The 22,731-nt window shown below is 37.0% G+C and overlaps 2 protein-coding genes across 4 annotated transcripts; both read right to left on the reverse strand.

Annotated features, from left to right (window-relative positions):
• Positions 1 to 1,005: 1,005 nt before the first annotated feature.
• Positions 1,006 to 15,798, reverse strand: LOC132606987 (protein DETOXIFICATION 44, chloroplastic). 3 transcript variants are annotated; one of them, XM_060320768.1, is made up of 13 exons: positions 15,293 to 15,794; positions 14,508 to 14,629; positions 13,681 to 13,809; positions 13,446 to 13,588; positions 13,006 to 13,141; positions 12,224 to 12,320; positions 12,021 to 12,121; positions 4,129 to 4,292; positions 3,680 to 3,751; positions 3,294 to 3,410; positions 2,931 to 3,026; positions 2,112 to 2,233; positions 1,006 to 1,547 (listed from the first exon to the last, which is right to left on the reverse strand). In XM_060320768.1, exons 1-13 carry the CDS (start codon positions 15,610 to 15,612, stop codon positions 1,484 to 1,486), a joined length of 1,683 nt encoding a protein of 560 aa, XP_060176751.1. In that variant the 5' UTR covers positions 15,613 to 15,794; the 3' UTR covers positions 1,006 to 1,483. The 3 variants fall into 3 exon arrangements, with proteins under 3 accessions (XP_060176751.1, XP_060176754.1, XP_060176753.1); XM_060320770.1 differs by lacking the exons at positions 1,006 to 1,547; positions 2,112 to 2,233 and adding an exon at positions 2,312 to 2,492 and having other exon boundaries at positions 15,293 to 15,798; XM_060320771.1 differs by lacking the exons at positions 12,021 to 12,121; positions 12,224 to 12,320 and having other exon boundaries at positions 15,293 to 15,797.
• Positions 15,799 to 16,940: 1,142 nt separating this feature from the next.
• LOC132606988 (protein trichome birefringence-like 35) lies at positions 16,941 to 21,969 on the reverse strand. Its single transcript, XM_060320772.1, has 6 exons — positions 21,670 to 21,969; positions 20,447 to 20,726; positions 19,474 to 19,645; positions 18,922 to 19,118; positions 18,508 to 18,657; positions 16,941 to 17,670 (listed from the first exon to the last, which is right to left on the reverse strand). The coding sequence occupies exons 1-6, from the start codon at positions 21,881 to 21,883 to the stop codon at positions 17,343 to 17,345; spliced, it is 1,341 nt and encodes a 446-aa protein (XP_060176755.1). The 5' UTR covers positions 21,884 to 21,969; the 3' UTR covers positions 16,941 to 17,342.
• Positions 21,970 to 22,731: the final 762 nt, after the last annotated feature.

Genomic DNA, 22,731 nt, shown 5'->3' on the forward strand with positions numbered 1-22,731 from the left:
ATTCTTAAAAAAAATCGATGTTCCAGATTTTAAAAAAGTCCAAGCTTTTAATTAAAAATTCAATTTTCCAGATTTTTTTTTTATAAAAAATGGTTTATTCAGTTTTCCAGATTTTTAAAAAGTCCAGGTTTTTTAATAAAAAAAAAAATCAATTTTCCAATTTTTTTTAAAGGGGTTTTGCACCTTTTTTTTTTAAGAAAAATTCAATTTTCCAGATTTTTTATTAAAAAAATCTAGTCCAGAATTATTTTTTAAAAATGGGTTTTCCACATTTTTTTTAAAATAGTTTTTTTTTTTTAAATATACTTTTTAATGGAGGAAGGGGCTGATTTAGATGTTGGAATAGGATAAAAAATTAAAGAAATGTAAAAAAAAATTGATATTAAAAAAAAAAAAAAAACTGACGTGGAGCCTCCAACGCACCTGAAAGTGTTTGTGGACACTTGTTGTGCTATGTGGCAACGCGGGGGTTAATTAAAATTCAGTTAGCCAAGCTTAGGAGTGTCTTGAAGTGCATCAATAGTTTGGGGACTAAAGTCGCAATTCATGTCAAGTTAAGGGGTGTTTTAGTCACTTTAGCCTTTTGGTTATAGAATATCGGCTCAAAAACTAATATTATATTATTTTCTTAATTGTGGTATCCAAGTAGCTTGCCCACAGACTAATTTCATGGTGTCCTCCCACCAGCAACGAACCGGATAACTCTGTAAAAAACTGAGATGGTATTTTGGACTAGAACTGCAATTGAAATCTCTGTTCCTCCTATTACATGCATCGTGTAGCTACTGATTTGGGTTCTGAAATTGATTATTTTAGCCCACTTGTTTGTGCGAAATGTGCTCTCTAAAAACATTCGCTTTCTCTAACATCTTAAGCTTTCACACCAAAATAAAAACAAATGGTCACACAATTCAACGGTCTCAACACCGAAAAAGGAAATACCAATCTTGAAGAATAAGAAGGAAGAGCAAGAAGGACAATGGACTTACCCATAAAGAGAGTACATGAAGAATTGAGACTTTTACATTAGCATACAATTGTATGTGTCAAATAAGCTGTTCAACTTTACAAGGATCACTTGGTCGAACTCTCTCTATTTGAATTATTTTACAAAGCAGAGAAAAATGGAAGAAGCTTTTCCCAAGTTAGAATTTAGCTAGATTTTTCTAGTGGTCATTGAGATCGGGTAGCTTGATCATGGATCCCTAAAAGAGATGGTTGTTCTTAAAACCTCCACAATAGTAATCTCGAATAGAAATCGTCAGCTCCTCAGTAGAGACCAAACAGACCGATGAAATCAACTTGCATGTAGAATGGTCTTCCAGAAATCAGGAGTCCATATATCCTGACCAGCTTAATGATATCAATATGTGCATAAGATATGATCAGCAATTCACACCATCATTAGCATAAGCCTAATAGAGTTTGCCAAGATCTACAAATCCCGACCATTGTAGAGACTCAATTACTTGCTCGCTATAAGTCAGACACTATCCTGTTCAATATCCGACTGAAGAAACTTCCATGGTCCCTCTCTTGTTTGTAACCTAGTATTCACAAGTAGTCAAAAAGTCTCACTGAAAGGTAACAAGTTAGGAAAGAAAAGACTATAACTTGAAAATAACGATTTAGACCATATTCCGTTTGATGGTGACTTAGAAGAAAAACTTCTTGGCCAGTAACCAGGCCATATGAGAGTTCTTAAAAGCTGAAGCTAATTATAGCAAAGAGATAAATGACCATTGGCGAGATTATAACCTGCATTACTAAAGTAGATTTTGTTCACCTTGGCGCAGATGGAATGTTATGACTCAAACACGCAAGGATAAAAATCAAATAAACCGAGAAAAAGCCTCAAATATACAGAAATTTGAGGCTTTGATTCAACCCACAACTTTCAAATGAAGACTAATACAGTCAAAATGGTAAAAGAAAGGATTCTTATAATTCATTACAATATCAAGCAACCGACTAAGACTATGCCACTTCATTAACTAAATAACCAAAGAAAATGAAAACTAAGACACCATTTATGATGAAATGCAACTCGGTTCAATTCGTAAAATTACCACTCCCTGAGGTTGGCGAAAGAGATAGACACAAAGATTTACCTCAAAAGTCCAGCGACAACTCGCAAGGCCACGAAGAGAAAAAGTCCTGCCCAGACACCAGGAAGACCGAATAATGGCGCAGCCACAAGTAAGAAGATTGAGGAGATTATTCCATTCACAAACTGTTTGTCAAAGATACGAAGCTGAATCAGAAGGAGAGAACATAATCTGATGATATTTTAAATGTTAGTCACAATTTAGGACCTCACATGAAAGCAACCATCTTTATTTTCCCAAAATTTGGTTCTTACACTGAATTCTATTAGATACACCGATTGAATTGAAATTATGTTCTAGGCTTTACTTCAATCATTGTAGACCCCTAGCAGATGTTGCCTTGTGGTTATGCTTCAAATAACGAGAGAGTCAAATGTACCTACTCTGCAACCAGCATTGGGACAACAGTTCGTTACTATGTGTAATCAACTTCCAGATCAACTTATTGCTTGATCCTTTTTTTCACTCTTCTCTAGACTATTCGTTCCAGACGTCTTCTTACGCGGTTTTGTTACTCAAAAAGCAAAAGCCTAACCAGAAATACAGATATCATGTAAAGATTTCATTTTGTTCAACATTCTGATCACCTCATTGAACCATAGAGACGCTGCAAACCTTTTTTCCCTTTCAATTTTCCACTAATAGAAATTCAATCAAAGCAAAAATTAACTATATATCTATAAACGACGTTTAAGAGGTGCCCCGGTGTAAAAGTTTACACTCTTGCACTCTCAATTTGATTCTACTCTGGCTCTATTTAAAATAGCAGGTCAGAATACTATTCTCTGGGGTGAAAAAACAGAGATATGCAATAATGCTCACCATAGAATATGCAGCAAATTCGAAGTCTGAAACACCATAATAGAGCCCATCAAGAACGAAGGCAATGGCATTTATTGGCTGAGATCCAGCAACAAACTGTCCAATAGATCATATTAATAAGAAAAGATTAAGTAGTTTTCATTCAAGTATCAAGTTAATCTAGATAACAAAACCTAACAACTCTATACAAGGTTAGAAATGACAGCCGTGTAATTACTTCTAAATGACCAAAGCTAATTAATGATATAGATATTATCTAGCTGGTGCAAAGTAGGAATTGTAGTCTAGTGTAATTATATGTCAACTATGGGGAACATGCTACTGTTTGGGGTTCAAAATCCAAGGGAAGAATGAATTTCATACCAGAGTACCAGATCTGGCAATTTCCAGAACTTCAGAATCCGTGCTGAATAAGCCGGAGAGCGCTCCAAAACCAATGAACAAGCTAAAACCCAAGGCAACTCCTGTCAATGTACCAATCTGACAAGATTCACATAAAGATTCAAAGATGTAACAGGTCAGTGTCAGTGTTTCTGTTATTACTGTTTTCTCTTAAAAGCTGAGTCAGTAATCACGGTTGAAAGCTATGTTACTCGGACTCTCCAAAAATGATGCCGCACCCATGTCGGATTCTCCAAAAATGCACTACTTTTGAAGTATCCGACAAGCACCCTTCGATAATTTTGAAGAGTCCGAGCAACATAGGTTGAAAGTCAGTAAAGAGTACTGTGAGTAAGAATGCAAGTTACCTGTAGAACTTTATAAACCACTTCGCGTGCCTCGCCATAATTACCTTGAGAAACTCCACTGGCAAGGAGAGCCTAAAGATCAAAATAATAAGAATGCAATCAAGAAAACGAAAGACTAAACTCATATTTCATGACTAAAGATCGAAAGCAATAACTCAATGCAAAATTATCCAAATATGACACTAATATGATCTCGTTGTGAACTTCATTGGTAACTGACAACCAAAAAGAAATAAAAATTAAAAGAAGAGATTCAAGAGTTATATGATAGTTCCATTTATTACAGGGAAGCATATTGAGGTCCTAATTAATAATAAAATTGAATTCACAAGTATTTGGCTTTCATTGAGACGTAACAACAGAGCTGCTGAGCAACCTTTCTGAAAATTATTCAATAACGCCAGAAATGACAGCAGAGAAAACAAATAGTTTAGTAAGAGTATACTCACCTGCCCAGCAAGTGCCAAGGCATCAGTTAGCAAGGATACAGCTAGCCAAACTTCAATACAGATCTGATGACCAGCCATAGGCACGGGGCCCTCTCGTGCTGCCAGTGCTGTTGATAGCGTAGTGGTGATTAGAAGTGCTAAAGTCCTCCCTATTAGAAGCGCACCTGGAAAAGACAAGAACAAGCTTAACCTAAGATAGGTTTAATTTTTTTTATTTTGAATATGTCAGAGAATTTCAATATATTCTGATAAAAGTCCACAAGAGAAACTACAAGAGAAACCCTTAATTATATTTTGACGGGCATCAGACATGCAAAATATTCTTCAGTCACTCAAAGACCAAATGCTAGTTTATATCTTTAGTAATGACAAGCCTTTTTTTGAAAACCGGGGGTGGGGGATGAGGTTTTCTCTCTCTAGGCGTACGTATTGCAAGGATTGCTAACGTGCACCTTCCTACTGAAAACACGGACCCAACCCCGATTTCTCACCGGAAAACCCTGAAACTGATGTCAACTATTACACCACGTGATAATTACCTCTCACGACCTCCTTCTCTGACCTTTGGGAGCTTCCTCCCCCCAAAGTTTCAGTCAATAGTGGAGGAACAAGAGGGTATTGATTCGGACTCTGACTCCCAGAAATCCTTTCACTTGGATCCTTATGGGGATGCTACAGCTGCTACCACTCCGGCGGTAAGACGCCTCCAATTTTTAGAAGCGACTACGTCGGCGCAAAATACACCACCGGAGATGACTGAGTCCAAGGAAAACCGATCTGCACAAAGGGGTAAGCCTCTCACTTATGTTCCTCCTACTACGAAAGATGGAAAAGTCTATGTTAGTATTGTCGAGGATGACTTAAAACCCCAACAGGAATATATGAAATCTGCTTTAATCGGCTATATTGTGGGTGATACACCGTATGTGAAATCGTTAGAAGCCTTCATTGCTATTGCTTGGAACTTTGTGAAGAAACCCCAAATTCTGGCTCATAACGATGGGTACTATATATTTAGATTTGAATCTGTGGAGGATTGTGAAAAAGTTAAAGATGCTGGTCCGTATACCTTTCATAATAAGCCCTTCATCATCCAACAGTGGGAGATAGATTTTGATTTCAACCCAGACTGCATAACTACAATTCCTCTTTGGGTGATGTTCCCAGGACTGCCGGTGGGATACTGGGCTGCAGAAGCACTGAGCAAAGTTGCTAGTGCAATGGGGAGACCCATGTACACGGATAAATTCACAGCCAATATGAATAAAATCTCGTATGCCAGGATCCTTGTGGAAATAGATGTGTCTCAACCCCTACACGACTCTATTGAACTGCTCACACCACAAGGTCCTATCCATCAGATTGTGGAGTACGACTGGAAACCCAAGTTCTGCACAAATTGCATGAAATTTGGCCATATAGGTGAAGAATGCTGGAACACTGCCATTGAACATAGGGAAACTGATTACCAGGACAGACCAAGAAGAAGGAGAAGGAGGAGGAACAGGAGGGCTAGACAACCTGAACAAGACTGGCATCCCAAAGAAGCTCCTAGCACTGCCGAGGATCCTCCGGCAGAATCTGTAGCAATAAACAGAGAAGCCAGTGATGCTCAGCCACAAATGCCAGCCCAGTTCTGTGCCACCCAGGATGTAGGAGTACAAACTACAAACAAGTCTGATATGTCGGGTGAGAATGGAGCTCAAACTGGCTCTTCTCAACCCCTGATCATTGGTGTAGGAGTACAAACTACAAACAGGTTTGATATGTTGGGTGAGAATGGAGCTCAAACTAGCTCTTCTCAACCCCAGAAGAATGATCAGGGGAGTCCCCAACCCCCATGATTATAACTACCTGGAATGTGAGGGGCCTAAATAAGCCCCATAAGCAGAAGGAATTAAAGAACTTTCTGCTAAAGAATAAGATAGATGTTATGGCATGCTTAGAAACAAGAGTAAAAGAACCTAAATCTAAGGGCATTCTGGCCAAAATTGCTATGGGGTGGAACTATTGCTACAACTATCCCATGGCGTATAATGGAAGAATATGGCTCTTGTGGAAACAAAGTATACAATTACAGGTGATCTCTATTACTGAACAGCTGATTCATTGTAAGGTGGAGAATAATGCTCATTTCTCTGTCTTTCTAACAGTAGTTTATGCAAAAAATGAGGCCCACCAAAGACAATCCCTGTGGACAGACTTAAATCAGATTGGAAGTAGCACTCGAGAAGCTTGGCTCATTGCTGGGGATTTCAATACCATGCTCTCATCTGAGGACAGGCTGGGGTCCCCTGTTCTACCTGCTGAAACCCAGGATTTCAGAGATTGTGTAGATCAGCTACAGTTAACCCCATTAAAGTCAAAGGGATGGCACTTTACCTTCTGTAACAAACAACAGGCTACAAGTAGGGTCTCCTCTAAAATTGCCTGGGCTTTTGGTAATGTCCAATGGCTTCAATCTTATGGCCATGTGGAAGCTGACTTTCTAAATCCAGGAATGTCAGATCATTCACCTATTTTGATACAATATTGGACTCAAATTCATACACACCCCAAGCCTTTCAAGCTATTCACCACAGTTCTAAACCATCCAGATTTCCCTGGAATCTTTGCAACTGCTTGGGGTCAGCCTGTCAGGGGAACAAAAATGTATATCTTGTGGAGAAAGTTGATGGTATTGAAAGAGAATCTGAAGGGGCTAAATACCTACCTAGCTTCATACAGTCAAAGGCTCCAACAGGCTAGACAATCCCTTGAAATCACTCAAGCTTCACTAAGTGTTCAGCCTATGAATCAAACTCTGATAGACCAGGAAAGGATTACTCTAATGGAAATTACAAAGTGGAGTAAGGTGGAAGAGCTAGCCTTACGACAGAAATCAAGAGCTATATGGATCAAAAGTGGAGATTCTAACACTAAGTATTTCCATGCTCAATGCAATATCAGGGCTAGTAGAAACACTATCAATTCTGTGTATAATGACACTGGCACAAAAGTGACTGACCCTACCCAAGTTGAGGCTGAATTCATCTCTTTCTTTACCAAGCTAATGGGTACTGATACTGCTGTAATGCCCTATCCCAAGTCAGAAATTATTAGAAAGGGGCCATGCCTCTCTTACCAACAGAAATGTGATCTGATCAGAGCTGTGTCAGAGGTGGAAATCTTAGCTGCAATAAAAGGTATGCCTTCTGATAAATCTCCTGGTATAGATGGTTATCCCATTGAATTTTTCACTAGAAATTGGGATGTGGTAAAAGGGGATGTACTGGGGGCAGTGGCAGAGTTCTTCCAGTCTGGTAAAATGCTTAAATCTTTTAGTGGCACTGCAGTCACCTTGATTCCAAAGGTTTCTAACCCTACCGTAGTCAAGGATTACAGACCTATTGCATGCTGCACTACCTTCTATAAAATTATCACTAAAGTATTGACTAATAGGATTAAAACAGTTATTGGTACTATCATCAGTCCCTCTCAGTCTGCCTTTGTGGAAGGGAGAAGTATCACAGACAATATCTTATTTAGTCATGAACTCTTTAAGTGGTATACTAGGAAAGGTCTGTCCCCAAGGTGTGTAATGAAAGTAGATCTAAGAAAAGCCTATGATTCCATCGAATGGTGTTTTTTAAAGAGCATGATGGCTGAATTGGGGTTCCCCTACAAATTCATAATGTGGATCATGGAATGCATTTCAACAGTGTCTTATTCTTTGGTTTTAAATGGTGGATTGGCCAAGCCTTTTCCTGGAAAGATAGGCATTAGACAAGGTGATCCTATGTCACCTTATCTATTTGTCATGGCCATGGAATATCTACAAAGGGAGCTGAATCAATTAATCACAAATAAGGTCTTCAAATTCCATCCTAAATGCAAAAAACTGGGAGTGATACACATATGCTTTGCCGATGACTTATTGCTGTTCGGCAAAGCTGATAATCCATCCATCAAACTGGTTCAAGAAGCTTTTAATAAGTTCTCAGCTGCTTCAGGACTTCAGGCCAATGTGGATAAAAGCTCCATATACTTATCAGGAGTAAAACCAGAGCTTAAACAGGAAATTCTGAGTACTCTTGGGTATTCAGAGGGTACTCTCCCATTCAGATATCTAGGAGTACCCCTTTCATCCAAGAAGCTGACTGTAGCACAATGCATGCCCCTGGTAGAAAAGATAACAGCAAGAATTCAATGCTGGTCTGCTAAACTCCTATCCTATGCTGGCAGATTGCAGTTAATTAAATCAGTTCTATTTGGGGTTCAAACATATTGGGCCCAGATCTTTATATTGCCTAAAAGAGTTATGAAGCTGGTTGATGCAGTATGCAGATCCTTTTTATGGTCTGGTAAAGCAGAGATCACAAAAAAAGCACTTGTTTCATGGGCAAGAACCTGCCTTCCAAAGTCAGCTGGTGGACAAAATGTGATGAATATATGTCTATGGAACACAGCAGCAGTGATTAAGCAGTTATGGGCAATTGCTGATAAAAAAGACAGTTTATGGATCAAATGGGTAAATAGTTACTACTTGAAAAATGACTCTGTTGACACTTGCAATATCCCGGGTAATGCTACCTGGGTCATAAGGAAGGTGATAGAGACAAGGAAATTTATCCTCCAATCCAATCTACTACAGGGAGACTTCACTGCTCGACTGGCCTCTATGGTCAAGAACAACAAGTTTTCCATTAAAAGCATGTATGTTTCTCTAATTCCAATTCACCCCAAAGTCCCATGGAAATCCCTCACTATGCAGCCTAGCATACACCCAAGACAGAGATTCATACTATGGTTGGCAGTGCATAAGAGACTGGCAACAGCAGAAAGGTTACTCAAGTTCAGAATCCAGGTGCCTTTAAACTGTGTCTATTGTAACTCTCCAGTGGAGTCTTTTGACCATTTGTTCTTCTCTTGTGTAATCACTAAGGCGTTATGGCAGAGACTCCTAGTATGGCTTGGCTTTCAGAGAGTCATAGGGAACTGGCAAGATGAATTACAATGGGTGTGCAGCTGGGCGAAAAAGAAAACTGGTAGAGGTGAGATCATCAGTTGTGTGTTTGCACTGGTTGTGGAATCAATTTGGAAGGTGAGAAACGGCATCAGATTTCAAAGAACCACCTTTCAAGGTGACAAGATTTGCAGGGAGATTGCAGTACATATACATATTCAAGGCAGAGATCTCACTAAATGGCAAGCTCCTTTGGCACTTCTAGACTCCATTCCATGATGCTGCTAGAATTCCTTAGCTGTGTAATAGATAGCTTAATACTTTGCTTCGTGATAGTATATTAATGGAATAGATTGTAATTAGGCTCTCTGTAATTGTGAGTCATTGTCTTTACTGTTGAGAGACAGGTGATCAGCCCTGTCTAGGTCTGTAACTATTACTTTTGGTATTAATAAATCATTTATTTACCAAAAAAAAAAAATGACAAGCCTTTTACTTTGCATTTTTCTTGAAACAGATCTGAAGAATCTGTAAAGGTTGTTAGTTTCATTAAAGGGCAAGAAATTGCAATTATGAAGTATCAGTTCAAAAATGTGATTGATTAAATCATTATAGTTTACTAAGATTAAAAAATGAGTTCAAAAAAAGGTTCGTATATGATTTTGGTAGAGATATTGGAAAAAAATTCACTCGAGTTCATGCTACATGAGTGTTATGTTCACCCTCACCTCCCCTTCCCCTTTTTCTTCCTTTTTTAAAAAAAAATAAAAAAAATTGAGCATCTAAGATAGTGGAATACATGTCAAGCAGCACAGTGACATATTCACTACAGCGGGGATAATTTTGTGTGTTAGGTTTCCTTTTGCAACATAAGGTGCTCCATCCAAATAATGATTTTCCAAGCCTAAAAAGAATATGCCCACCAAATGCTAAATTAAAATGGACTTGAACTTAACCAACAACAACAACAACAACAACCCAGTGAAATCCCACATCGTGGGGTCTGGGGAGGGTAGAGTGTACACAGACCTTACTCCTACCAAGGTAGGACGGCTGTTTCCGAAAGACCCTCGGCTCAATAAAAGCATAAAAAGAAGTCAGATAAGGTTAAGAAATTCGGATAAGAGATTCAAAGCGATATGGAAATGAAATAATGCAAGCGACACAGATAACACAGGATAATCAAAGCACAGGAAATAACAGATAATAGCAGAAATCGGAGCAGATAACACAGGATAATCAAAGCACAGGAAATAACAGATAATAACATAAATCGGAGCACAAGAAATTATATTGCAATAATGCGACTACTAATAAGAACGGATAACGAGACTATCTACTAGCCTTCTACCCTAATTTGGGTCCTCCAAACCCTCCTATCTAAGGTCATGTCCTCGGTAAGCTGTAGTTGCGCCATGTCGTGTCTAATTACCTCTCCCCAATACTTCTTCGGCCTACCCCTACCTCGTCTGAAACCATCCATGGCCAACCTCTCACACCTCCGCACTGGGGCATATGTGTCTCTCCTCTTCACATGCCCAAACCATCTCAATCTCGCTTCTCGCATCTTGTCTTCCACCGAGGTCACCCCTACCTTATCCCGAATATCCTCATTCCTAATCCTGTCACTCCTGGTGTGGCCACACATCCATCTCAACATTCTCATCTCGGCAACTTTCATCTTTTGAACGTGAGAGATCTTAACTGGCCAACACTCCGCCCCATACAGCATAGTCGGTCTAACCACCACTTTGTAGAACTTGCCCTTAAGTTTTGGTGGCACCTTCTTGTCAAATAGCACTCCGGAAGCAAGCCTCCATTTCATCCACCCTGCCCCAATACGATGTGTGACATCATCGTCAATCTCCCCGCTGCCTTGCACAATAGACCCAAGGTACTTGAAACTACTTTTCTTCTGGATGGCCTGGGTACCAAGCCTTACTTCCAAGTCAGCCTCCTGAGGTGCTTCACTGAACTTACACTCCAAGTACTCTGTCTTGGTCCTACTCAGCTTAAACCCTTTAGACTCTAGAGTATGTCTCCAACACTCCAGCTTAGCGTTAACTCCGCTACGAGTCTCGTCAATCAGGACTATGTCGTCTGCGAAAAGCATACACCATGGCACCTCACCTTGAATTTGCCGTGTCAATCCATCCATCACCAAGGCAAATAAAAACGGACTAAGAGCTGATCCTTGATGCAACCCCATCACAACTGGAAAGTGCTCTGAGTCTCCTCCTACTGTCCTCACCCTGATTTTGGCTCCCTCATACATGTCCTTGATCACCCTAATGTACGCCACAGGTACACTTTTAGCCTCCAAGCATTTCCATAGGATCTGTCTTGGAACTTTGTCATAAGTCTTTTCTAGGTCGATGAATACCATGTGTAAGTCCCTCTTCCTCTCCCTATACTGCTCCACCAACCTTCTCATAAGATGGATGGCTTCTGTAGTTGAACGTCCCGGCATGAATCCGAACTGGTTTTCTGAAATAGACACACCTCTCCTCACCCTCATCTCCACCACCCTTTCCCACACTTTCATAGTATGGCTTAGCAGCTTGATACCTCTATAGTTGTTGCAACTCTGGATATCTCCCAAAAGTTTGTATATCATATTAGAGAGAGCTTTAGTTTTTCTAACTAAAATATGTAGAATAGTCATTCCTCCAGTTCTCTATATTCAAATTTAAATGAAATCATATTCAAATCTTCATATCATTTTTCATTTAAAGTATACATCTTCGACTGTCCATAGATTTATATGCAGATATACCAATTACAAGTTTCACAAGCAGCAGCAACGGGATATTCAGTTGAACAAATTTGAATTTCGTGTCAAACAGATTATCCACACAAATTGGGAGTCTTTTTATGAAAATTCTCTAAGTTAACTACAAAATGTATCCTAATTCGAGTGTTGTTTCAAGAGTCCCCAAGAAAGTACCAGATTTAAGATACTGAGAAAATCTTCCCACGTCAATGTCTGGACCAATAAAAAGAACTTTCCCGTTTAACTTCCACAGAAGGATAGAAGCAGTCAAGTATCTGGTAAAAATGTAGATTAAACAAAAAATAAGATAAAGAAAATGGACAGGAAGTTATATCATATACAGAAACTACGGTTTTGGTTTACCGCCACCAACATACTCAGAAATCACAGCAGCAATTGCAGCACCACTAATACCAAAACCAAAGGGGAATATCAAAATTGGAGACAATAATGCATTTAGCAAGTTACCAGCTCCTGCCAATCCAGAACTGTTCTTTGTCAGATATGGAAATGGAAGTATCAAGGAAATATAATACTCAAATATTTTAGACATAACAACAAAAGGTCCTATTTATCAGGGGGCTTTGGGAGAGAGGAGGTGACACCATCAAGCAAAGACATTAATTTGATACTTCTTCTGTCCCAATTTAAAATGCAAAGTGCATCACATAAAATGGGACGGGGAAGTAATATAAAGCCATTTTCAAGGCATATCTCAGAAGGTAGTAGCATTTCCAATAGTTGTTTCTCTATAGTTAAATGAGCTAAACAAGTTTTCAATAGAAGCTGATCTTATCCCAACTTTACCAAGATGTATAAAATTTAATGAAAACAAACGTCTAAAGTAGTGCCTGCTCACCTATATTTTTGGAACTGCACCTATGAAGGAAAACTTACTGTACATTGGGGGGTTAATATACAGCATTTAGCTCAACTAAAAGGAGGTACATGTAAACAAAACATTTCCATCTCAACTTTCCCAATAAATTCGTAAATTTTTTATCCAAACAGCAACTTTACAGATAGAAGCAGTTATCTGCGAACAATCTATAAATAATATTTATGAAACAGGATTATCAGGCATAAGATGTCAGGACAGATTTCACTTGGATTTGCTTTATGTAGATCAGAGAAGTATTTGGGTATCTTTGATACTTGCCAACAGCATATAAAGGAGTTTTTGTGTCCTTAAATCCACGAAATGTTCCTTGAGCAGCAAGTGCTATAACGATCGGCGGAGCTCCAAAGGCCCTCATTGTAAGGAATTGCTCAGCTGGTACACGCATTGGTGAATCCTGTGACACATGAACAATCCCAAATAGACTTACACTGAATATCTTCAGCAAAAAGCAATACACAACAGAATAGGGGGAAGTCCAAACTTCATATTCCAATTCTAAGGTGAATATTTTTGCCCTCATTTGAAGTAAAAAGATTATACGGTGGTCAATGTTATATAAGATCTGATTGTTAATATGTCATTCTCCATGTTATGCTGCCCAAACAAAAGTGCATCAATAGCTTACAACTTGGAAATAGGAAGAGAAAAATTTCGCACTCGTGCTAGAAGATAATTTTGTTTTCCAAATAAAGACATACAACAGATATACCCATGGTATTCATCAGGAAGCCAGAGCCAACAGAAAGTCCAACAGCTTCCGCAATGCCAAGGCCAAGGGCTAGTAGTAAAGAAGTTGATACTGAAGGAAGTAGTATCTTGCTTTGTGAATCAGGTGAACTATCTAGTTTAAGAACAAAAACATAACTCGTATCAGGTGAATGCAGAATGTTTGATAAACTAACCATAGTTGCTTTGACAAACAATCACCGTCACCTTTAGCAATTAATGCCTGCTCTTCAGCAACGAATGAAGTTGTGACATTGAGCAAAGGAACATTGAACAATTTCGAGATGAGGTTGAAAACTGATACACAAATACCTACTGCTGCTAATTCAACTGAACCTACAAAACATATGCAAGATAAGAAAGACAAATATGGACCAGAATGTTGTACTACATCAATAACATTTCAAAATGTTATTCCCCTCTACTTTATTTCTGTCATCTCATTCGCAGGACCTATTTTCTTAAAGTGGGACCAAATCTTCTAACTGAACTTTAGTTGGGGTCCATTTATACACTATTTGAGCTTGTTTTACATTTACGAAATTGTGAATGATTGGGTAAAGCACATTCGTTCAAAGAGCTGGTGAGGACTTCGTTCCCACCCGGAAATCGTAGTAAGCTGCGAGAAAGACATTCATATTGTTGGCTGTGCGACAAAGTCCCACATTGGTAGCTGAAAAAATTTGGGAAGCTACATATAAGGTGTAGGATCTCTTAATGGTGTGAGGCCTTTTGAGGAAAACAGTGTGGTTTGTTCCAAAGTGGACAATATCACACCATGTAAAGAGTATCTTTGGGCTGATTTAGCCCAACACATACATTCCCCACCCACGGGATTTTAACTTTCATCTTAATCCTATTAACTATATTGCATATAAAATCAAACAAGTTATCGCTTTCAGCAGCGAGGTTTCAATCACACCAGCTAGTCATACTATTATACTACAATCCCTTAGCAGAGGCAAGGATTGGAATTCAATATCAGTTCACTGGAGAAAAAACAAACCATAACAAAGAGGTGATACTAATTATACCTAAATGTCCAACAAATGCAGTATCAACAAGTGAAGTAATGGGGTCAGAAGCAAGAGCCAACGCCGCGGGCAACGCAATGGACACAATATCCCATCCAACTCCACCAAATTTCACCACTTCCCTGGAATAACCCAACACACAAATCAGTTAAGAGAAAAAAAAAAACACTTTTGAATCGTATGATCTTAAATTAAAGATATGTACTCCCTTTGTCCCAATATATGTGGCACTATTTGACTTCTAAGCAAATAGTAGAATGCGGTATTTAAGAAAGAAAGGAAAGTGCGTCGTATAAATTGGGACAAAGAAAGTAGAATGTACCAAAATATCCTAATAGCGTATTTGGCTAAGCTTCTAAAATAAGCTTATTTTAAAAAGTGCTTTTCAAAAAAGTATTTTTGATAAGAACCAAATTGTGTTTGGCCAATTAATTTAAAAAATATTTTTAAGCCAAGCTTTTAAAAAGGCTTCTAAGTGTACTTTTCTCAAAAGTACTTTAAAAAAAAGTGCTTACGAAAAAAACTACTTTTTTTTAGGTTCTGAAAAACTCCCGTACTTATTTTCTCCCAAAAATTTAGCAAAACAACTCACTTTTTTAAAATAATCACTTTTTGAGACAAATAAGTTTGGCTCAACCTGCTATATGTTACGTGAAAAGTTGAAATTAAAGATTTATAAAAAAAAATAAAAAATAAAAAAATCAACTAGAAAGGAAAGTAAGGCAAACAAATTGAAACAGATGGATTAATAAACAAATAAAGAGCAAGTGTGTGGAAGATGATACAGCAAGGAAGTGACTGAATCCAAGAATGATGAGGAGGAGGAAGATGGCATATCCGGGTCGGGTCCTGGGTCAGGGTCCGGACTTTCCTCGGAATCGGAATTTGAATCATCATGAATAGAATTTTGGGATAGAGTTGTAGGATTTTTGTCTCTAGAGCATTCAATGAGTGAAGTACGGAGTCGAGCTGAGCAATTACTAGTATTGTTCCTAAGTTGAAGAGTAGTACAGTAGCAGAAATAACTGCAATTATGATTTTTCTGCTGAAAAAATGAATGTGTAATTAACGGATTTATATATTGGTGGTGAAGAGCAGACGCCATAGTTTCTAATTGTGGAACCAGAAAAAAAAAAAGGTGAATGTGAGTTTTTAGATTATATTGGGGAAGAAAGGGTGAATATTAGTTTTGTTTTTGGTTATCAACTGAAATTAACGGCTGGAATGAGAGTTGTTTAGTAAAATATCTCACCAAATATTTTGCAAAGTACACGAGGGCGCCAAAATTTGTGGCTCATACAGCCTTTTAACTCTTTTTCTCAACAATCTTTTTAGACAGCCTACAACTGTACAACATTATATCATTTGTCCCGCGATGTTATTTGGTTTGTTATAACGATTGTACACAAATAACAGTATTCCATATTTAAAAGATCAATAGATTATTTAACTGGCTAAAAGAATGTAAGATGGTATGTGCGGAAAAATGACATAATTTCACTTGTTCCAAGTTCAAGATTTAATTTCTCCCGTTACAAGTTCAAGAGTCTTTAACATTTCAGATTTCTCATTGGAACTTATAAATTTATTAAAGTTATATTTTAATAAAATATTTTTTTTTATATTGCTATTTGGTTATTATAAAATAATAAATACATAGATATTTGAGTAAGTTTGTTATAGAGAAGTAATTCCGCAAAAAGTATATCGTTATAATGATATTATTATTATAGGTAACAATTGCTATAGAGAGGTAAAATATATTATAAAATTCGATCTTGTAGAAAATAGTGAATATTATCGCAAAAAGTGATTGTTATAAAGAGGGTCGACGATAAAGGTAAAGTAAGAATTTAATGTTAAATTGCTTCCAATCATAAAAGGGTGTTCATTTTTAAATAGACTATTAAAACAGAATGCTATATAAAATGAAACATAGAGATTATTAGACGAAAATTTTGAGACTTTTGACACTGGTATATTAGGCCAGCTATTCCGTTGGAAAGAATATATCTTTCTATAGTACTCTGAATTTCAAATAAGTTTCTGCATCTCTGCAAAGTCATTTTTCATTCTTCTATTTTTCAAATGCACCCTTACATTTCTAGTTTGAAAATCGCGTATACCTCTTCAATCCGTTTATGGTGGTATTTGTTGGTACTAAAACTACTTCAGTGGATAATTATGCTGCTAGTTCCAAACTTTAGGGAACAATTAGACGACTAGGGCGTTCGTTTGACAACAAGGTGAAGAAGATTTTGGCCAAATGTGACATAATTGCACAATATTTACAAAGAAAAACCAATACAAATAGGAAGATATGGAAATTACCAAATATTGCACATATGTTTTCTCATTGAAAATAAAAGAAAGTGAAGCCATTCGTTTTCCATTTGTTCCATTCCACCAAAATTTAAACTTGCATAGGAGTCGTAGTCCCCCAATAATATTTCACAAAACTCATATGTATGAATCTATGTACGTGGTTCGTGGTATACACTCAGTTAAATAGAAATTCTCTTGTGCATGAACAAATAACTATTTTCTCTATAATGCTGACGTCCCAGCCCAATTTGAGCAAACCTCAGCTAGTTCAAGGGGTATATACTAATACGTCCCATCAGCACTGGCATCCAAAATCACCAAACTATCGGAGCGAACTCAAAAGAAAGAAGCATATCTCTTTTAAACCTTGAGGTTCAAGATTTTGCTTCAATACTAACAGACGAAATACGCCATGCTCATTTGAGATATACATTATGTTCCACTTGTGAACTTTTCTTTTCTCTTTTCTCCAAATAGTGGAAAAATTACCTACAAAGTGTACCTGTTTTTTCACAAAAATTGAAATAGCAACTCATTCCATACATCAGGCACGCCAGGCAAGCACCAATGGATGCAATCCGAGTAACTTGCAGGGTCTGCTAATCTCTCAGGAGTCAGCGCCTCCCAAAACTTACGGTAGATGGAAGGGTGGCCGTCTTTCCTGTATTCTGAGAGCTGAGTAATGTTGAGAACGTTAACCTTTGAGCCCAACCTAGCGAGCGTCCTCTCCACCATCTGCATTGTGGGCAAGTCGGAATCTACGCCCCAGTATGTTCCATTTATGGGAAGCTTCTCGTTGTAGCAGTTTCCTTCACTTCCTGGTTCCCATTCTCCTTTCCTGTATGTTGAAAGAAGAAAACAAGAAAAGATACGATTTTTACAGTAGGGAAGAGATATGAAGAATCTTAACCACGAAAAGAATCTTTCATGCTGGATTTCCAGCAAATGGCTCTATTAAAACATAAAATTAAATGATTTGGCCTTTTGACCCCAATGAGTACTAGAAATGTATAACTAGAATGGTCACTTGCCCGGCACGCAAGGGTGTGGCCTAGTGGTCAATGAAGTGGGAGGAGAACCATGAGGTCTCAGGTTTCTCAGGTTCAAATCCAACGGAAACAAAACACTACGTGATTTCTTCCCATCTATCTAAATGGACAAAGTCACCTGGCAACTGTTGTTGGTGGGAGGTAGAGGGAATCCCGCGAAATTAATCGAGGTGCGCGTAAGTTGGCCCAGACACCACGGTTATCAAAAAAAAAAAAAAAGAGAATGCTCACTTGCCCTTGCTCCTCACAGTTTCGTATCTTGTAATCAGAAATGCACATATATAAGCAAATGAATTGAGAGCTTTAGGTTCTGTGCAAACTTTTGATCCGTTCAGTTCACCAACAAAGTTTGATCTGGATTGACAATCTAACTAAAAGGCTTACATCAGCTACTTAACATTAGATGCAAATATCAACATACACAAAACATGCTGCTTTCGATCTCCCAATTAGTTCATATATAATAACCAAAATTGATTCTAAACTTTGGAATAAAGTCAAATCCATGCACTGTGCCTCAGATTGCTGAAGAGTCAACAAAGCACACTAGTAACAAACAAAAACTCATGTCAAGTTGAGTACTTAAAGTAAGCTTTTTAGCAATAAAAGAAGAGCTCCTCACTTACGTGAAATGTGTAGGGGACATAGTGACAAAAAAGACCTTCTTCGCAGGATCAACATTGGAATCCACCCAATTTGCCCAGGCTTCCATAGCTAACTCCATACCTCCCACTCCATCTATTTCCTCGCAAACTCCATTTTCTTCAGTACTCCATCTAAAAAAGCGATGGAACTGATAAGAATGCAAGTTTTCTTCAAGAAATTTCCATTTATTCTAAACCAGAAATACAAATACTTTTAATCGTACCTTGTAAGCTCAAAGTTAATAATATGAAAATATATGAGATAGGGCAATCCAACAAGCAAGACTCCTCTTTTTCAGCATTTTATCTTTTAAATTTTCATTCATTAGTTTCCCGAGATGTCAAATATTAAGGCATATTTGCTGAAGTCATGACCTAATTAGAGTTCATACTTACGATAACTTAACAGGGCCCTGTCTCCACCAAAGATATGAATTGAAGACCAATATATCGGCATGCATCCATTCTGATGAATGCCTAAGAAGTGAATCTGGACGCAGTATTCGCTCAGACAGTCTATGATCAACTGGATCATCAGAATTTGATTCGACAAGTAGTGGGGCCCAAAGAAACTCTATGGTGGCGTTGTATTCCTGTCATCAACACAGAAACACTTGAATTTAGTAACAGATGTTAAATTATCTTGACAAAATCATCACCATCTGCATATACGAAAATACTGCTAAATTTAGGGAACTTTTACACTGTATAGCCGCCAGCCAAAATAATAGCCAACAATATATTTTTTGTACATTAATATCTAATATACATATTTTATATTAATAGTATATATTTTTTGTATATTTGACTAGTGAATGTATTTCTTTTTGTCCAACCAGCCAAATGTGTAACTTTCCATTAAAGGGAAGTCAAACTTGAGATCATATAAAGTTTGAGATCACTTAGTTGAATGATAAACTTCACATACTGAATATATGTTCACTTCACCTCTGCTCTAAATATTGAAAGGTGGGCCTGTGGTGTCATAAACTTCTTATCAGCTGGAATAACAGATTGCATTAGACACACCATCGATATCCACTGTCCTCTATTCAATGAGTCTCCCACAAACATTAGTCTCTTCCCCCTTAATTTCTCCCACATTTCGGTCACATTCCACCTATGTATCAACGTTAACAAGTCAATAAACATGACAAGCAAGAGACAACAATTTCTAGAACATAATACAAGAATTCAGGGTGAGATTAACTAATCTGAGATTTTATCATTTGGTTAGTATTAAGTTAGTACTCGCACATATTCTTTCATCTATCGTTACAATTGGATCATGAGTATTATTATACTTAGATTTTGGTTTCTGTGAACCATATAGATGCTCTTTTGTCTAAATTTTAATATTTCTCCCTCCAGTCCAAAATAATTGATGTGTTTAAGTTTAGGCACATGGATTAAGGAATTCACTTACTCCTAGAAACCAAGAGGAATTTTGACAAAAATACCCTTGGTTATGATTTTCTTTTCTTTCTAGGTTGACATAATTATCATTAAATTTGTACAATGAATGTGTCAAGGGCAAATTTGGGAAAAAGTTACCTTCTTAGTTTTGTGAAACATCAATTATTTAGGACCAACTTTTAGAGCCTAAAACATCATAGTACTCCCTCCGTATCAATTTGTCTATCTTTCTTTCCTTTTTAGTCTATTAAAAAAAGAATGTCACTTTCTATATTTAGTAACTTTTTACACCCAACATCTCTAAAGGGCATTTTGGCACACTTCACACATCTCTAATTTAAAACCACAAGATTCAAAAGTGTTCTTTATTTTTTTTAAACTTCATGCCGAGTCAAACTAAGAGAAACAAATGGAAACGGATGGAGCAGTAAACTTGGTTCTGCATAAACAGGTACAATTACAAATGACATATTACACAAAAACAGAAAGAAAAATCAAAATTTACCTCTTCAAATTGCAGTTATGAGGTTGCCATCTCCAGTATTGGTACTCCAGATCTTGCCTACCATGCTTATGGCACGCCAATTGATCAGACATATAAGGACAACTAGACTCTTTATACAGTGGATGTGAACTATTATCAAACACCCATTCCCCAGAAAAATAATCACACGTTTCCGGCATTTCTCTCCGGCCACCGCCCTCCGGTTTAAAGCTATCCCATTCAGCTCTCTTTCCACTATACTTCACAGTAGAATGACAAGCACTAGATTTATCCAAAGGCACTACAAACACCAGAAAAATCACCTCAGCTGGACTTAAATAAACAAACATCAAAGCTTTTTTTAGGGCTTTTTTCATTTTTGGCCCCGTTGGCCGAAATTAATTACCGGCCCTAGCCAAAGTGCACAAAAATCTGTACACTGAATATGTATGTTATATGCATTTTTATGTATATTACATGTATAGTTTGTGTATATAATGTGTATATTAGATGTATATTTATACTTAATACTATACAAAGCATATACATTTCCTGGCTATTACTCCCTCCATCCATTTTTACTTGTCCATGTTTGACTTGACACACCCTTAAGGTGCAATAAATAAAATGGCAATTTTACTATATCTTCCCTAATTATTATAAATCATCTAAATAATTGAAATCAACCAAACATACTTTAAAAGTTGTGCGGCCAATAACAATTCTTTGAAGTTTCTAACTCAATATTAATAATAGGTATGAAATAAAAGTGAACATCTATTTTTAGTATACTGTACAAGTCAAAATGGACGGTAAAGCCTGTAATTTTACTGGTTACTCCCTCCGTCTCTCAAATTATTTGTCGCTATTTCGTTCTACATGTCCCTTAAGAAATATTAATTACGAGGAATATTTGACTAACTTCACCCTTATTTATGTCTAAGTTATATTTACTCTATTTACCTATACAAAATTCTACTAAGGGTAAATGGGGAAAAAATAATTAATTATGCATTGAACTCCTAAAACACGCTACTTTTAATAACCACGACAAATAATTTGAGACGCAGGGAGTATTATTTTTTGAGGGATCTAAAAATGTAATTACCTTTTTTATTGCAAGATATTTGAAATAATAACTCAAAAGGTTCCTTGTTTCTGAACTCCAATTTCAAAAATCCACAAACAAGCCCTAGAAAACTTGCTCGTGAAACAAACAAAATATCAAAAAAAAAAAAACTGACCTGGGGGTTTTCTTGGAAGGGTGAAATTTACAGTATGGCTAGACTGGAACAAAGGGTCATCTTCTTCTTTAGATGAATCACCAACATGGGTCGTGTGTTTTGAATGAATTTCATGAATGTTAATTTCATTATAAAGAATAGAGAAAACTATGAACACAAAGAAGACTAGTGCTATGAGAGGATATTGTGTTCTTTTCTTGGGCCATTTCTGCATTATGTGTGAGAGAGAAAAAAAGATTATTTTAGAGAGAGAATGTTGATTGACTATAGTCTAATTATGCATTTTGGACAGCTGACCATGACACCCTTTTTAAATCTGGAACAACTTCAATGAATATAAGCTTATTAGGATTAAAATATGATTTTCATGATTCTGTTTGCTTATTTGGCAAAAACTAAGTTAATTAGGATATAGATTAAAGGGATAGTTGCATTTGCCCCTCAATTGTTCATAAACTCTTATTTTAGGAGTCGTTAAACCATGGTTTGAAATCATGTTTGGACATGCAATTTAGATATTTTAAGTTGTATTTTCTCTTATAGATATAAAAAACCCACAAGTTGTGAAAACTATCACAATATTTCCAATTCTTATACAATCTTACCAAATGAGCAAGTCAGAGTTCATAACAAAATTAATAAGCTACTGGAAGGTCTTTCTAAAAAATACAACATCAATTGATCAAACTTTAATGCAATAAAAACGAAAATTTAACATGAATAGTAATGTAACTACTCTTTAATATAATCCTCTCACAGGGTACGAACAATCTACGCCGAGCATGCATATTTAAATAATTTTTAAAAATATTTACCAACTTATGGGTCTTTTTATACAAAATATAAATTTATGGGTCAAGTTTTATATTTAAAATTTTTGAAATCATAGTTTCAAACCGCATGTACAAACGCCTACTTAGTCCTTGTGATGTACACTCCCTCCTGGTCCATTTTACTTGTCGTCCTTATTTAAAATAGATGGTCCAAAATAATTGTCATATTTTAGAATCAAGATATAATTAATCCTTAGTTTAATTGGGAGAAAGATTAATATGGTGAAAA

This window comes from Lycium barbarum, chromosome 8, assembly GCF_019175385.1.
Source record: "Lycium barbarum isolate Lr01 chromosome 8, ASM1917538v2, whole genome shotgun sequence".
Lineage (NCBI taxonomy): Eukaryota > Viridiplantae > Streptophyta > Magnoliopsida > Solanales > Solanaceae > Lycium > Lycium barbarum.